The sequence below is a fragment of the Hemibagrus wyckioides genome, linkage group LG16 (assembly GCF_019097595.1).
Source record: "Hemibagrus wyckioides isolate EC202008001 linkage group LG16, SWU_Hwy_1.0, whole genome shotgun sequence".
Taxonomy (NCBI): domain Eukaryota; kingdom Metazoa; phylum Chordata; class Actinopteri; order Siluriformes; family Bagridae; genus Hemibagrus; species Hemibagrus wyckioides.
This window is the reverse complement of record NC_080725.1, coordinates 13,994,591-14,013,307: the sequence shown is the minus strand read 5'-3', so window position 1 is coordinate 14,013,307 and position 18,717 is coordinate 13,994,591. Positions and strand designations below refer to the sequence as shown.

The window sequence follows — 18,717 nt, the reverse complement described above, 5'->3', positions numbered from 1 at the left end:
ACCAATGAACCCAGATGAAACCAACACAAATATTCATGAATCGAACCAGGAACCCAGAAGTGCCAATGCTTCCTGCAGAACCACTGTCTTACTCTAACTTATTCTAACTTATATATTAATTGGAAACTTGTTTGGATTTGTACATTTTTATGAGATCAGGATCAACAGTGCAGACAAAACAGAGTTTTGAGTTAGAGATAAACAAGAGAAAGAGAGAAGAAAATCTGACTGTCAGTTTTTTCCCGTACATCCTAAAGATGTAAGAAAACACTCCCAACCACCTTAAAATCTGCATAATCAAACTGCTTTGTTTGTGCTGTTGTGCACTTACCACAGCCTAACCCCCCTCAAGGACTGAGCAAGCCCATTATGTGGTTTTATTCCCTTTGAATATTTCTGATTAGCACTGATTGACGGCGGGTGGCTGTCATTACCGAGCACTGAGAGGCGAGTGAGTCATAACGATTTCACAATCAGAGAACAAAGGCCTTGTGATTTTACAGAGTCTCACCTTTCATTAGAGCCGGGAATTTACATCCATATAGGATATGGCTAAGAATGGCATGCAGGTGCCAGAATATCAGTGAAAGTTTGATTAATTCCTGTTGGCTCTTGGTTCATGTCTGGCAATACTTACATAAGGCTACTAATGAAACTTTCAGAAAGTAGTGCGGTGGAGTGCTGCAGGTACAACCAAAGTCTTTCATGAAATAAATCACCTTAAATCTGAATGCCGGGAATGCTGCTTCATCCGAGCCTTACCTTTAACCCTGATGGGCGGGTGCAGTGTAGCATGGGCTTGTACCCTGATTGGTTGTTCGTCAGGCAGTGGATGACAAGCAGCACTTAATGAGAGCCCAGGAGAGGCAAGCCGACAGCTGTTTGTTTGCTGCTAATGAGGATTGGTCGAGACGCCCGGATCACATGCTGGAGATGTTTGATATAGACTTCTTTTTCTTGTTTTCATCCTGAAGCTTGGGTACAAGGTGGGCTTACCCACTGCTGATTATATTTGATGATTGATCCATGTGAAATGTAGGTGGTCTGAGGCTGTTGTGTTGTTTTCCTGGACATTCTCTGTGTTTACATGTTTCCACTGACCTGTTGGAGGCTTGGAAAGCCAGCAAATAAGTTGGTTTCTTTGAATCTTCTAACGGATTGTCCAAAACTGATAGGGGGTATATGTTTAATAAGGATCTGTGCTGTGGATCATGAAAGGCTGCTATTGTGTCAGCTATTGCTGCAATTCTGTCTGTACGGTAACATACCCTTCTTTTTTCGGAGCTCTCACAGAGTTGCCGCAGCGTGGTGGAAGTAATTAAATGAGCGCTTTCCAGCCACAAATGCTTAGATGTCTGTCGTGGGTTTTGAAGAGCACAGACAGCCTGCTGTCTCTGCCCCGTTTCAGAGCTCCTCCTCGTTTAGCAGACGGCATCAGGTGGCCAGAAAATGTACTCCTGCTGCAGGAGACGTGAAGTGTATGCCAAAACACACAGGGCACTCCACAGACATTGCCTTGATTTTCACCATTAAGCTGTACAGGTGAAAAATATTAAACCTAAAGCACTCACTTAAGATGCACATTCAAATTCAGCATGTGCAGTGGACATGCTGAACAATCCAGAGCGTCTAATCATTTTTATTGTATCCACTGATGCACTTTCTGTTAATTACAATTTGATGTGGTCCAGTGAACTGAGAACTGGGAACATTAAATATGAATGTTTCCCCAATTTCATATTAACTGTAGGAACCACAATGGAAATATGTTAATAACAATACAACTGCAAATATATTAAATTGCACATACCGAGAAGCTAGTAACTGAAGTACTTCTTTTTTTTTTTGCTGTGTAAACATAGCATTTAGTTAAATCAGACAGTGTGAGCATTCTGCCAAAGGCCATGGCACGCCACCATTAGGTTACAAGTGTATTGACTCAGCAGAAGGCCAATGGCAGAACAGATGTATTTTTAGAGAAATGTCCATACGGACCATTAAACTAGAGTTGAAAACATATAACGCATCCCCGGGCAATATTGAGATCATCTCGAAAGCTTCACGAGAGAGCTGTTGAGTCCAGATCTCAGACAGTTTAGGGGAGACCTTACCTGCATTATCCCACTTCTTAGAAATATTACCTTGGTTGTGTCTACGTTGCCATCGTAGGGGTTGTTCCAGTGCTTTATCAGCTCAAACAATCATTAGATGAGGGATCATGTTAACACCATTGTAGATGACTGTAGAGAGAATGCGTTGTAACCAGACCAGATTGCCTTTAAAAAATTGGCTTGGTCAGTTAGATAACTAAAAGTATCAAAGTACATCCAGATATATGAAGGTCTGTATCTGGTTATCATAGGACCAAAAAAAAGTAATGGGATCTGTTTATATTTTCTTTTACACATATCAAATATGAAGCTGGTGTGATCATGTTCATTAACATGGGGCAGTACTGGGAGCTTATGTGGCACGGCATTGATAGTGACTGCAATTCTTTAGTAACTTCTTCATCCTGGACAGGGTCACAGAGGTTTAAGTGACTAATTTGCTTACATTTTTTAATGTGTGTCTGCAGGAACAGATGGGATTGGTAAGAATTACTTTAGGAGACCGAGGGATTGGTCAAGACTGGCTGCAGGAGTGGGGAAGGAATCGGTCAGAATTCATTGGGTTGCAGGTGGGGGGTTAAAAAACAATCCTGCACACTGATAGTTTCTACTGAAAGCTGCAGAGAGCTGCAGTCTGCATCCTTATCCCTTTGTTTACATAGTATAAGCTGTAAATGGATGACAGACAGAAGGTAGACACACTACTGAAATCCAGAGTGTATCGGAAATCGAACAGGTTCAGAGTTTAAACTGAAAGGCATCCTGGGTCCTTCCTGTCAGAGCTAGTGACCATCAAAGTAGACCAACATCACTACTGCCAAGACAGCATGTACTAACTTGTGCGCTTTGCCCCTTCTTGTGACCCTCATAAACACGGCCGCGTCAGCCTTGATATCCAACTGATACTACTGCTCACACTCGGGCTTCACAGACATATAGTAGCAGAAGGTTTCTGTCAAACAGACATTTACTATTTCTGTGTAATGAATTTTATATCTACACAAGATGTGAGCCAAATATGACAGACAAACCTATGAGCATCATGCTGTTACCCAGAGGTTTGACTTAGCTGGAGAGTTATATATAATATAATAAATAAGAAGAAACAATTGGTGTAAGCATCATATAAATGGTGAATAAGAGATTCACAGTATGGTCAAAAGTATAAGGACACCTGGCTATCACACCCATCTGTGGTTCTTTAACAAAGGTTAGAAGCACAAAATTGACACCATGTTAGAAGCACAAAATTGTACAGAAACTCTTGACATGCTGTCGCATTGCAAATTCCCTTCAACTGGAACTAAGGCACAAACCTGTTCCAGCATGTTCCTGTGCACACAGCGATCTCCATGAAGATAGGGTGTGCGGAGGTTGGACTGGAAGAACTTGGGACCCCAGTGAACACCTTTGGGATTTTGGCATGAAGTGGAGCATAGACTGCTTCACATGCCTTCTTGCCAAAGATAAGATAAAATAGAACTTTATTAACCCCAGAAGGAAATTCTTTTGCCAGAGACCGCTTCAGATACACAAGAGAAATAAATATAAATGAAGTATGCTATGTATACAAAATGCATTAAGGCCATATTGCACATTATATGATATTGCACAGGATATGATATAACTAGCTTATTAAGATTTCTGCCCCTAGAAACCTTTTTTTTTTTTTTTTGCAGATGAATAATAATGTTATGAGGTAACCGAAAGCAGTGTAGAAGGTTAATAATTGTATATGCTGCTCTACAGGTGTTAACTGTGCGATCTCTCCAAATGTTTGGTCTTTACCCAGGGGTCAAGATCTTATTTGAGGTTGGGGTATTAGATGCTCCCCAATCTTGCCATAATACACATCCTGAATTGAAGGCAATGTTGCGACTTTGTTGCCAGATTTTTATACGACTTTTTAGAGACCTTGGCTTAATACTTTTTGAGCAGATGCCAATAATGGTCCTGCACTCGGTACGGGTTTGCACTTCAGCGCACAGCTGCTAGTTTAATGAGTTAAGAGAGCAGGTTCAATTAACTCACCTGCAGTCTGTATAGTCTGACTGAGTTGCGATTATGTGAACCTATGTTCCTACTGACCAATCTCTGACCACCATTGTTCCGAAAGACCAATCTCTGACCACCATTGTTCCGAAAGACCAATCTCTGACCACCATTGATCCGAAAGACCAATCTCTGACCACCATTGATCCGAAAGACCAATCACTGATCAGCATTGTTGCATCTCTCTCATCTTCAAGAAACAAATTTTAATAAATAAATGGATAATAAGTATGCAAATTAGTCTATGATGTCATCCAGTGCCCTTATGAGCACGCATTAGCTACATACATCTGAAAAGAACTGACACACACACACACACACACACACACTGCTCATGTATGCTGTCAGATGGTGAACCTATTTAGTTCATATCATAGGACATACGCGTGATAAACAATTAGGAAGTTGGTTATATGTTATGCAACAAGTGTGTGTGTGTGTGTGTGTGTGTGTGTTCGTGTGTGTGTCTGTGTGGGTAGAGTCTCACTCTCTCTCTCTCTCTCTCTCTCTCTCTCTGCAGGGTGCTGGGTCTGGATGATGTTGATGCTGGGATTTAGGAGCAAGTGTGTTGTTTTGTTTTGTTTATTGTTTTTGTTGATCTTTACAGGTATTCACCGAAGCGCCCGCGGGTGGCGCCAAATGAGCAAGGAGCGCCCTCGCGCACCTTCTGAACTGTTGAGCGCGCGGTCATCCGACGCAACCACGACGCGATCGAGCTCCATATTTCTATGGGCATATCTTCAAACCGGTTGTGGAAATGACGCGTTTTTTGACAAGACCCAACAGAAAACATGTCCATTTTTTTTTTTACAAATAATATGAATAATAATAATAATAACAACAATTCGATCGATGCCTGGATGGAGTACCAGGCTTATTAAACGGCTCGTTATCGTTTATTATCGTTCGATACATCGGTATTAGAACTGCCACAGTCTTGAAGGAAACTAGTTACTGAACCTGAGGGACTTGTTAGCCCCGCCCCCCCTCATCTTCATCCTCCTCCTCCTCCTCCTCATCGCACTCCAGCGTTCCGGCGGGAAGCGCGCGCGCAGAGCCGAGCGCTGGAGAATCATCGCCTCAGTCTTTTTTTTTTTTTTACGCGAAGAGAAGCACCATACCGGATTAAACTCTGCTCCGTTTTCTTGTGGGGAGAAAAAAGAAACCCGCCGGCATTCGCAGTCAGATAAGTATGGTATAACATTTTCTAGGGGACACTTTTGATAAACTGCATCACATCCGAGCAAATACGGTGTTTTTTTGTTTTTTTTATTTACCCCCATCCTCTCTCTTACGAAGAGGAAACATCTTCCGAAATGACTTCAGATAAAGTGTGGATTCTCTGACCAGTGCAGTGTCCTGTCGTGTTTCGGTATTCAGAAACGTCAAGACTTTGTCATATCTCATTTTCAACCTGTTCTCTTTATCGTGTAGAATTGTAGACATTTATCAGACGCGTATCTGCGTTATTCCGAGCGGCCAGGGCTTCGTCAGAATGGCGGAGGCGAATAAAACGGTCACTTAACGGATTTTCTTCATCGACGAGAAGGATTTTGTTGCTGCTGCTGCTGCTGCTGTGTTTTTCTCCTCTTCCATGGCTGGATTGTGTATATGAAAGGGGCTGTGGCGGATTTTTTTTTTTTTTTGTCCAGCGACTTGAGTCTGGAGACACCCGAGAGCAAGCAGTAGGCTAATCTCCATCCTTACACCGAGACTCAGTGGAAGTGAAGAAGAAGTGGTCCACGGAGGTAAGCTCATATTACCAACTTTATAAGATATCATACAGGCGTCATAAGCATCGGGTTTTCCATTTCGGATGGATGTCACTTGAGGAATTCACTTGAGGAAGCGTCTGAATGGCGTAGCTGCGGCTGAGGGGAATCGTTCAGACGGTGTCGAGAAAAGAAAAAGAGAGAGAGAGAGAGAGAGAAATGAAATGAAATGTACATCTCGATTAGGATGGGAAATCGTGCCATGTTTGCGTCATGGGGTTTTGGATGTAGATGATGTACGTTTACGCTTCAGATCCGTTGGAGGATATGGGATGCAGTTTGCTTGCATAATTAGCCCACTGACACTTGTTTGCCTGCGATTCAATTGCACTGGTGAGTCCTGTGGGGAATATATCTATATATATGGCACGATTGGATCGAGATGCATGAAATCATATGTCACTTTTATGTCGTTTTATAATCACAGCTCATAGCGTAAAACATTTTTTGGTCTGGATTGTTTTATGTTCAGTCCCATAGGGGTGCAGGCTCGTGCCGTGTGAGTAACATTACACTGCATATTTCCTGAGTAATACCACTCTGATCCACTTAGAGAGTAATTGATTTCCATGCTTGGACAAAAATACAGACTGACTCTCAAACAAATCAGACAAAATGAGGCGAACAACGATAGAACACCCCAAGATCTCTCTGCTTTCCCGCTTAATATAATGGCACATTTTTAGGCAACCCTAAGATCACCAGCCTGCTTGAGAAAAAAAAAAGAAAAGCTTAACATTATGGTGGAGTAATTCATTTTAATAACAATATCCATATTTGGACCAAAAATCTCCTCAATCCTTCACATAATAACTTGCCCAGGGTTCACTGATCCATTTGCCTTAACGGAGTGCCAAATGCAGCTTTGCTAAACGAATGAATGCTAAACTTCTTGCAGTAGTAGAAGGAAATAAATAAAGAGCCCTAATGTAAAGCTGGCATCATTAAATATGTATCATGAAAACGTGAAGCATTAAAGATAAAGATCATCAAATTCATTTCCGAACGACACGATGCATTATAGCGAGCCGTCATAATGAATAACTGGGTGAATGAATGCATGCATGAATTAATTACTGGATGCAAATGCACGTTTCTGAGACGAGATGCCAAGCTTGAGTGGATTTGCTGGGTGGTGTGGTGGGGGGAAGCAAGCGTGTGCATAAACAAGTGAAGCATGCCACGCTAAAATGCTAAACCTGTTGAACCTGAATGAATGTGATAACAGATGCTGTGGAAAATGAAGGGAAAAAAAGACCAAAAAAACAAAAGGTCACAACACTTAAGGGCGATAAAATGTCCAGCATGAACTTTAATTACGGTAAGCTGAGCCGTGGGATTTGAAAGGTGCTTGTGCATTTTTATGCATATTAAGTTTCAGGTGCTGTACACGGAAATGAAGCCAGTGCATCATGTGTCAAGGATTACTAAACTGAGATCTGGAATGAAGGGTGGATTTTTTTTTTTTAATGCCTGGTTGGCTACTGCTTTTGTTGAGCATCACTGCTGGCAAAACAGAGCATCCCATAAGATCTCATTACCATTAAGTATCATTAAGACTCAGGTTCCAACCTATTATATGGTAATAGGCACTTTGTTTTATATGTACATAATAGTTCTATGTAATAACACAGGAATCACTAGAGATGCTGGCACATTTTTTTGTTATCAGTGGTGTAGACATTCCATCTGAACTCTGACTACTCCCTCTACCCCCTTACACCCTACCCCCGGCACTGACCCCCACCACCACTATGCAGTACAGTGGGGTAGATTTCTTTATAACACATCTACATTGATAAGTACATCCTTGTGACTTCTGCTGTTTTGGAAACAATGCGCAGAAACACAACAAAACAAATCTCAAGCGTGACGAAGACGAAATGATTGGTTAATGCTGCGCGTTGAACTGTTCAGCAAAGCAAGCACGGTCACCTACTTGTAAGTCAATTTATTCAATCCTTCAGTACAAGCTGCCTTCCACTTTGTGATAAGACTGAACTTATAGGTTTATTGCACTTCGCATTCTTAGCAGAAAGTGTATTAAATAAACCTATTCTTGACACTGGGTTGGTACTGTTAAGGGTATCTGTTGTACGTATAGTATGTATCCTTTACATAGCAGAAAACTTGTAAAGGTTAGCTATACCCACACTTCCAGGAGAAAGTACACACAACAGATGAGGTTATCAGCTAAAATTCACACTTCGATATTAGGTATATTTTTCCTGTGTCAATCTACAAATTAGATCGTTCATCTTCTGCTTGGAGACTGGAGATACCCTTGTGACTCACCATCTTCTGCTGGGGCTGGTCCCCGGGGCAGTGGGAGCTCAGTGGTTAAGTTGTTAGTGGAAGGTTGTGAGTTCGGATGCCAGCACTGCCACCACTGGGCCATTGAGCAAGGCCTTTTACCTTCAACTGCTCAAGCCTATGCATAAGATAAATGCCAAATGCCGTAAGCCTAGATACCCTATAGACTCACATGACCTAAAAACAGCCCACAGTCTCAAACTCATTGTGCTGGATAATCTCACCTGGATCCTGAAAAAAAAAATCTACCAAACATCCCTTCAACACAATAGAGCACTTCTTGTCTGTATTCTTTCTACACCTGGATACTGTACCGATATTTTAATCCAGATTATGTTGATGATAAATGCCAGCGGTGACGTTTTACAACACAAGTACGTAGTCATGTCACCGGAAATTGAGTCATCAGTGTCCCAATGAGTAGTGAGCCACTGATTCATGACCTAGAGAGCTAGGAAGCTGATTGAAATGCATCGCTTGTTTGTAGGCGATCTTTGGTTGCAAAGGCACTGAATTAGCAGTCATATTATCATTCTGACACCATCAATCTTAACGAAGGAATTCAACCCTGATCCCCCCCCCCCCCCCCACAGCATTATTGTGCGGTGTAGAGCAACCTGCAAGAAAACTATCCTAGCTAAGATAATTATATAAGTTGATCATTAAAGCAATTGAAATGGGAAATTTGCTTTGGAATTGAATTCTTTTTTAACCTGATAGGTGCTTAGCACATCAAGCATTTCAATTGAAAGTTTATTAATAGTTAAGTAGCCTTGAGACCATGTGATGGAAACTAATACAGCTTTTAAAGAAGACTTGGGAAGGTTTTCTTCCTTCTCACCAGGAGTATTATGCAAAAATAATGTCAAATCAATTGAAAGTCCTTTTAACTGTTCCAACGCTAGCAACTATTTCACTTGAAATCACCCTAGTGTGTTAAATAATTCGTTTTTTTTCAGGCAATAACATTATATAAACAGTTAAAATTGCAACTTTACTATTTTCCTGGAAGTTTTGTATATATCTGTGATGGATGTAACATAGAAATGTTTTAAGAAGTTGTTTATATTCTACACTTGACAGCATTCAGAATTGGAGTGATGTTTCCTAGGTACATTGAGTTATGAGATCAATCCTCAGGACTGCCGGAATGCCATTGTTGGATTTTAATCCTCAACTGGATTTGGATTTTGCCCCACACCCATGCACAGGATAAAAGTCGAGTGAAAAAAAAAAAGAAAAGAAAAAAATATATATATATATATATATTGTGTCTTCTAGATGAATTAGAACTGTTAGAATAGGCTTTTATTTATTTAGTAGCAGCTATGAATAACGCAATCAAGCACATTATAAATTGTCTTATTCTTATCTTGGACCACATGGAGCACATGGACACGAGTGGTGGGGATTGGTATGTCTCTTATCTTAAGAATATTTTTAAGGTTAATGGTTATTCTGGTTTGGACAAGAATGCAGCAAGACAAATGCAGGAAGACATTTGTTTACCTTGGCTGTTGAGGAAATGTATTGACTATCTTTCAGGGATTTGTGTTCTCCAGTTGATTGATGAAGTCGGACATTGAGTCGGTATACATGACTGTGCTGTAGCAGGAAAAGTGTAAGCAGAAAAAAAACAACAACACAATTTTAAGAATAAAGTGGCAGAGGTTAGGATCAGGTTTCCTTGGATATAAGGATTGTCTTTGAGCCGCCGTGTCTGTAAACAAATACATGATCGCTGTCAAGTAAGGTATCGGCAAGTTATTATAATCCACTAAACTACTGATTATAAAAACTGAAGCAAAGCAGCATTTTAAATCCGATTCTGTTTTCAGAATAAATGTATGTGCATGAAGACGTTAATTGATGTCAAGATAATGTATTCTAGTTCAAACATTTAAATAAATATTTTCCCTTCTCTCATGGAAGTGATCCATTTTGCAGCAACTAAAACTGTTATGTTTAGTAAGAGGTTTCGTCACATTACAAAAAGCTATACACTTACATTATATTGTTCCAAAACAGTATTATTCTAGTTCATGTAACATGTCTCCAGGCAGTCATTAACCTTTTTTTTTTTTTTTTGTAAAGTTTCTCATCTCATTGCTTGAAGTAGCACGAGTTACTGCCTGGGCCTTTAGAAAGTGGGTTTATGCCCCACTTTCGAATCATGTTTTTAACCCAGCATGTAGTCATTCTAAGCAAATGGGCACTAGGCTGCCCTGCAAATGCAAAAAAAAAAAAAGCAACACATCAATAAATGAGCAATTAGCTCGTCAATATCCTGCAATCCCAATCTCGGCAGATACAGAGGAATTGGATTTCTGATTGGATTACAAAGCTTTCCGGTGTTTAGCTATTTTGTATTACACTCATTTGATTTGCTTTGCTTCAGACCAAGAGCAATTGCATGATGGTACAACACCGTATTGATCTTTAGTTCATACCAGGGTGCCACTGGTACTTTGTTTACACATAGGTGTACAAGTTTTGTCAAGGAGTGATCTGTCAAAGCATTAAGACTCAACTCAATAAACCATCTGCTCCTCTTTCAACTAACGACAAGGAATACGCTCACCGAGGAAATAATTAGAGTCTGAAAATAATGTGGAGGCTGAATGCCTCAGCTTGGGGAATGTGGATAAAAGCAGACACTACAATAGAGGGTATTCATTAAGAGAGGCATAGCAGGTTAGAAATCTGTCATTACCCATTACAGTGTGTAAATTAGCTTGGAAAAACAGCAGAGCTGAGATGAAATGGAGATCTCTGGTAAAATGTACAGTAAAGCTTTGCTTTAAGATAAAGGCTAGGCTCAGCTCAAAGGAAAAAGTATTTGTTTGAATTAAATATCCTAAAGGATTGGTTTCACTCTGTGATGCTCAGTAGTGCCCTGCTGTGTAAATATTCTTCTGCTTAACCACATCTGTCATCTCATCAGCACTCTTCCAGTTTAGCATTACAGATGAATCGGAAGCCCCTGCCCAAGTAACTTCTTCTTGATCCATAGTCTTCTATGCTAATAAGACAGTTGTTGCTAGTTAATTTTGTATTAAGTTAAGTACATGTTGGGGAAAAATACATTATAGTCCAGTTACGAGCTGAGTCTTACTGAGGTTGTAAATAATGGAAACTATGCTGAGTTGTTGTTTTTGAGCAGAGTCACCCATACATTCTTAATAAAAAGCCCATTAAGAACTGCCTTATTACTGGTGTTAAATCATTAATTTCCAAAAGCAGCTTATCTTGGACAGCCATTCAAAAGGGTAATAATTAGCAGTTTCCTGGTGGCATTAATGAGGATGAGTCTTAGGAGAAACACTGAATTTGTTGCACGGGCTAAATTGAAGAATATTATGATATGCTGTGTCAGAGGAATATAGAACATTTCAAGCAATTAAATTCCTTTATAAACACGCATTCAGTATTGCCTTCTGACTATTTTGAAGAGAAGTAATGAACTATGTATTGAAAAAATATTTTTTCGTACTAGAATGCAAGATAATAAGAATGGAACCTTTTAGTAGTACCAAGGAAAATAAAACCCATCTTTCCCCAAAAAGATTTTACATGAATTTACTGTTTACAATGTACACAAAACAAAGATTTTCTGTGTAAGCAGGATCAGTTTCATCCAGGGATAGTCTCTGCTACAACATAAATATAGAACATTAGGATTATGAAATATCTATTTTTACAAGTCTGTTGATAATCCTTATGCACTATACTCATGTTTATTATTTAACCTGTTTTCTTCTCCTACTTGATGTTTTCCAGACTAAGTTGCTACCACGCTGGGGCATCATGGACTTCTCAGTGGGATTGTATCTGCTATGGGCATTAGTGTTGGACTTTGGGCATGGCACACTGGGTGGTATCCTGTACCGGGTGCGTGAGGAGCAGCCGCCAAGCACCCTGATAGGCAGTCTGGCAGCTGATCAGGGCTTACCAGACTCTGGACACCTGTACAAGTTGGAGGTGGGCACCCCTTACTTGCGAGTGGACGGAAAAACAGGGGAAATATTCACCACTGAAATCCCCATAGACAGAGAGACTCTGAAGGACTGTCGGATGAAAGGAAAGCCATGTTTTCTGGAGTTTGAGGTGTCTGTCACGGATCTCATCCAGAACCAAAGCCCCCGGCTGATCGAGGGACGGATTGAGGTGCTTGACATCAACGATAACACCCCACAGTTTCCATCACCTGTCCTCACTCTCTCTGTGCAGGAGAACACTCACATGGGAGCCACCTTCTCCATCCCGCTGGCTACTGACAAAGATACAGAGCGTAATGGTGTAGCTGACTATACCCTCACTGCCGGACCAGAGGCTGTTGCACTCTTCGGCCTACAAGTAGCAGATGACAGGGGTGAGAAATTGCCTCAGCTCATTGTGATGGGAAACCTGGACAGGGAGTTGAAAGACTCCTATGACCTAACCATCAAAGTAGTGGATGGGGGAAGCCCACCTCGCTACAGTAGTGCCTTGCTGAGAGTCGTCGTCACTGATGCCAATGACAATGCACCCAAGTTTGAGAAATCGTCCTATGAAGCAGAGGTTTCAGAAAATAGTCCTGTTGGACACTCAGTATTACAGGTAAAAATCTATACAGTACTATTAACCTTTAGATCTCAGCAAGAGGAGAAAAGGAGAGTGGGAGGTGTTTTAATGAGCACTGCTGTTTCAACCCCCTCAACTGCCTCCCTTTTACTTTGATGCTTTTTATAAACAGAGCAGTGTGTTGTTGGCTGAGTTCACCTAGCTTAATTGCTTGAAAAATCTAGAATAAATTAACATTTTTTTTCTCCTAGAGCAGCTCTGTCCTTATTATGTGCTTTTTATTTCTTTATGAGTACATTTGTTGATGTAACAAGTTCTTGTCCTCAGTTTTCTTCAGTGGCTATAAAAAATTTAACAAAAAAGTGTATCTTTTAAATTACTTTACAAATGAAACTTTAGAGTTTTTAGATGAGATTATTAAGGCAATTAATTCTCATTAAAGCTTTACTTATTTGTTTTTTGTTTTTTTTTAACTTATTTTTATACTTACAGGTCAAGGCCAATGACTCAGATCTGGGCCCAAATGGTGAAATTGAATACATCATTCATCAAGCTAGTGATCCAGTGCCAAAGCTGCTACAGATTGACCGTTCCACAGGCATCATATATGTAAAAGGCCCATTGGATCGTGAGGAGATCAACAGCTTGAAGTTTCACGTTATTGCACGGGACAAAGGTCCCTCACCTAAAAGCTCAACAGCATATGTTTCTGTTGAGGTAACCGACCAGAATGATAATGCACCAGCTGTGGAGATCCGTGGTATTGGTCTTAGGACCCATAGTGATGGGGTTGCAAACATCTCAGAGGATATGCCAGTGGGCACTGCAGTAGCACTGGTGCAAGTGTCAGATAAGGATGAGGGAGAAAATGCTGTCGTGACTTGTGTGGTAGCAGGAGATGTTCCATTCCAGCTCCGACCAGCTGGTGATTCCTCTATTGATAACAAGAAGAAGTACTTTCTGCAGACCACCACACCTCTAGACTATGAGCGTGTCAGGGACTACCGGGTGGAGATCGTAGCTGTCGACTCAGGCAACCCAGCTCTGTCCAGCACCAACTCCCTGAAAGTCCAAGTGACTGATATTAATGACAATTCTCCCATATTTTCACCTCCGGTGTTTGAAATAGAGTTTGCTGAAGAGAACCAGCCTGGGGAAAAGGTTCTTGATGTTACTGCTGTAGATGCAGATAGTGGCACCAACGCAGAACTCATCTACAGCATTGTTGCAGACTCCTCAACAAGGGGGCTCTTTGAGATTGACCCTAGCACAGGTGAAGTACGAGCAAGGAGTCCACTTGACCGTGAGCACAAAGAACGTTATGAGTTCCGTGTTACTGCAACCGACAAAGGGGTTCCTAGCCACAAGGGTACCGCTACTGTTGTGATCAAAGTACTGGATAGAAATGATAATGATCCCAAGTTTATGCTTAGTAGCTACAGCTTCTCTGTCCTGGAGAACATGCCACCACTAAGTCCGGTTGGCATGGTGACTGTACTAGATATGGATAAAGGAGAAAATTCCCAAGTGCAGCTTTCTGTTGAACCTGATGTTGGAAAGTTTGTAGTACAGAATGGCACAGGAACAATCCTATCAAGTATATCCTTTGACCGGGAGAAAGAAAGCAGCTACAGTTTCCGACTCAAAGCAGTAGATGGAGGAGAACCCGCTAGGTCATCTTATGTTGGCGTGACCATCAATGTACTTGATGAGAATGACAATGCACCTGTTGTTACCAAACCTTCCAATTCTTCTTTCAAACCTCTGTCCCCGCTGGCTGCACCGGATACTGTTGTTGAGGTGGTGGAGGCAGAAGACATGGACTCCGGCTCCAATGCTGAGCTTGTCTATAGTATTGCTGGGGGGAACCCCCATGAGCTGTTCTATATATCTCCGTCTGACGGAGAGATCAAACTAACAAAGGAACTGACTCGGAAACATGGAGGTCTACATCGCTTGGTGGTTAAGGTGAGTGATAGGGGTAAGCCTTCTCGCCATGCAATTGCCTTGGTGCACATTTATGTCAATGAGACCATTTCCAATGTCAGCCTGGTGGAAGGCCTAGTGGGACATAGCTTATACACTCCACTGGACACAGACATTGCGGGTGACCCTGACTATGGTCTAGCTGCTCAGAGAAGCAACATTCTCTATGGTAGCCTGGCTGGTGTGGCAGGAGTTGTCACTGTAATCATAGTGGTGGTCTTCATCAGACATCGCCTCCAGAGAGAAACCAAGAGTGGCTATCAAGCTGGCAAAAAGGAGACTAAAGACTTGTATGCACCCAAACAAGGACCAAAGAGCATTAAGGGTAAAAAGGGAAGAAAGGGAAAGCCTCCAAAATCACCCAAACCTCTTGGGGAAGATGAAGAGGTCAGCCTCCAAAAGAGTCTGAAGTTCAACATTGATGGGGTTAATGACAGCCCTAGGATCCATCTGCCCTTGACCTACCCACCTGGCAGCCCTGACCTGGGCCGGCATTACCGTTCAAATTCTCCCTTGCCCTCCATTCAGCTTCAGGCCCAGTCTCCATCTGCTTCCCAGAAGCATCAGGCTGTCCAGGAGCTGCCTGCTACCAATACCTTTGTGGGAACAGAACGAGATGACAACTCTACTGGCTCTGACCAGTACTCGGATTACAGCTACAAGACCAATCAGCCAAAATACAGCACAAAATCAGTGAGTGTTTACAAATGTAATTATCTGAAGATATTGTTTTTTTTTCCCCCGAAAAACTAATCTAACCCAGGTATTTACCTTGGTAGATCAGATTACTATGGTCACATGCTTCAGTAAACTGCTATATAATTGGCATGGTATTTATTTCTTTTCTCCCTTTCTCCACAATTGGAGTTAGGATGTTAGAATAATGCATTTAACAGTCAGTTTTTCTAGCACAGGGAGTAGTGGTCACTAGTCACTGTCTGTAGCTTGTTCTACATGCTTATGGTTCTCCAAAAATAGCTATAAGTACTGCTCAGTTGATGATAAACTGTCATATACAAAAGACAGTTTGCTTTTGAAGTTTTGATATGTATATATATATATATATATATATATATATATATATACGTATATATATATATATATATATATATATATATATACATATATATACACTATATTGCCAAAAGTATTCGCTCACCTGCCTTGACTTGAACTTTAACTTAAGTGACATCCCATTCCTAATCCATAGGGTTCAATATGACGTCGGTCCACCCTTTGCAGCTATAACAGCTTCAACTCTTCTGAGAAGGCTGTCCACAAGGTTTAGGAGTGTGTTTATGGGAATTTTTGACCATTCTTCCAGAAGCGCATTTGTGAGGTCACACACTGATGTTGGACGAGAAGGCCTGGCTCTCAGTCTCTGCTCTAATTCATCCCAAAGGTGTTCTATCGGGTTGAGGTCAGGACTCTGTGCAGGCCAGTCAAGTTCATCCACACCAGACTCTGTCATCCATGTCTTTATGGACCTTGCTTTGTGCACTGGTGCACAGTCATGTTGGAAGAGGAAGGGGCCAGCTCCAAACTGTTCACAAAGTTGGGAGCATGGAATTGTCCAAAATGTCTTGGTATGCTGAAGCATTCAGAGTTCCTTTCACTGGAACTAAGGGGCCAAGCCCAGCTCCTGAAAAACAACCCCACACCATAATCCCCCCTCCACCAAACTTTACACTTGGCACAATGCAGTCAGACAAGTACCGTTCTCCTGGCAACCGCCAAACCCAGACTCGTCCATCAGATTGCCAGATGGAGAAGCGCGATTCGTCACTCCAGAGAACGGGTCTCCACTGCTCTAGAGTCCAGTGGCGGCGTGTTTTACACCACTGCATCCGACGCTTTGCATTGCACTTGGTGATGTATGGCTTGGATGCAGCTGCTTGGCCATGGAAACCCATTCCATGAAGCTCTCTGCGCACTGTTCTTGAGCTAATCTGAAGGCAACATGAAGTTTGGAGGTCTGTAGCGATTGACTCTGCAGAAAGTTGGTGACCTCTTCGCACTATGCGCCTCAGCATCCGCTGACCCCGCTCCGTCAGTTTACGTGGCCTACCACTTCGTGGCTGAGTTGCTGTCGTTCCCAAACACTTCCACGTTCTTATAATACAGCTGACAGTTGACTGTGGAATATTTAGGAGCGAGGAAATTTCACGACTGGATTTGTTGCACAGGTGGCATCCTATCACAGTTCCACGCTGGAATTCACTGAGCTCCTGAGAGCGACCCATTCTTTCACAAATGTTTGTAAAAACAGTCTGCATGCCTAGGTGCTTGATTTTATACACCTGTGGCCATGGAAGTGATTGGAACACCTGATTCTGATTATTTGGATGGGTGAGCGAATACTTTGGCAATATAGTGTATATATATATATATGTTTATCAGACAGACGTCAGAGCAAATATGCCAGCATTGCTTGCTAAATTGGTTAGTTGAATGTGACAGAGTGTCACAACCTCAAATTGTGATATTTAATCATTTAAAAATCTAATGTTGGACCAGATAATACTTATCTACGTATATGATGTATAGGTTTAGTTTTTCTCTTTTCTCTTTCTTATCTTTCACAAATTGTATGTGCAGTGCCAGCCTTCATGCAATATAATTTGACTGATTAATCTTTTGCTACTAAGCAAGTCCATGGCTAATTTCTCTGCACTTTTCGCTGAATGATGCTAACCCAATACCCTAATTTTGTGTAGGCAAGCAAATGATGTTTAAGTTATTCAAGCAGAACAGTGTGTGTGTGTGTATGTGTGTGTGTGTGTGTGTGTGTTAGGGAGGCGTGGGGTGGCAGGGTGCTGGAGCACTATTAGGTAAAGCTTATTCTTCTGAGTGAACATGTTAGTGATGGCTAGAAGGCAGAGGATAAGCATGAGAAATAGTGTGAGGATGCGTAGGCTCTGGCTTTGTCAGTCCCAGTCTGCTGGTTGGTAATACCAGCAGATGCTAGCTGACAGTTGGGGTGAATGCAGGCCCTATGGACTTACTGACTGGAGAGAATAGTGACCCAGAGCAGCACCGGGACTGTGATGGGCAGCATATGGCATGGAAGTGACAAGAGACTCCAGCAATGCATACCATGTGTGCCTGCCACTGAGTCTAAAATTGCTTGCATGCTTGCACATCAATGAAGACTACTGCCTGGTCTATATCCTGTAGTCACTTAAACATCAGATTATTACCCCGCAATATGTCTGAATTCATGGCAGAGATGAGTGACAGGGTTACAAAAACAGGGACAGATGTTAACTCATGCGATATCTCTCAGCAGATGTGAACTCATGTGAGGGTTCTTTTTCCTACATCAGGCTGAACAGATTGACCAAAATAAATATTAAAAACAGAAGCCAAGCGGAGTGACAGACACGGAGGGCTTGGTGGATCCAATGGTAATACACTTCACAATGTGTCATCATGGGGTGCGAAGATGTACTCAGGTGTTAGTATTGGTTAGGCATGCTCCCTTAGTCTCAGCAGTGAAGACTGTAAACATAGCAGCCTTGTTTGCTGCGTACTGCCAGGGAGGGCTTCGCTACTCACCGTCCTGCTCCTTAAATGATCATTAAAGGGAGTTTGTTTGTCAGGGAAGGCTGATTCAAAGGTGCAAAAAAAAGCCCACTGAATGGTCAATTCACACAGTCCTGGGTCTTACTTTGTGAAGAGGGATTTGTTTGTAAGGCTGCGTATGTGTGTGTTTGTATGTCAGGGTGTGACAGATCAAGGGTTTTCCCTGTGCCTGTTCTTTCCACCTTCAAAATGTCTTGGATTTTGTGAAGGTTGCTGAGGAGAACACTTGTGTAGCTGTCAGAGTTACTGATTTGACCTGGTATTTTTTATTTTTTTTTCCCCACACAGCTTTTTAGTGGCTGTGTAACATACAGAAGTATGACTCATATATCAGT

General features: G+C 41.8%; 1 protein-coding gene across 1 annotated transcript in view; it reads left to right on the top strand.

The window, feature by feature from the left end:
• The first annotated feature begins 4,972 nt into the window (after window positions 1-4,972).
• pcdh1a (protocadherin 1a) overlaps window positions 4,973-18,717 on the top strand; it is a 69,517-nt gene continuing 55,772 nt past the window's right edge. The window contains exons 1-3 of the mRNA XM_058412307.1: window positions 4,973-5,911; window positions 12,029-12,847; window positions 13,304-15,490. Of these exons, the coding sequence (XP_058268290.1) occupies window positions 12,056-12,847; window positions 13,304-15,490 (2,979 nt within the window). The 5' untranslated portion in view covers window positions 4,973-5,911; window positions 12,029-12,055. The remainder of the gene's footprint in view (window positions 5,912-12,028; window positions 12,848-13,303; window positions 15,491-18,717) is intronic.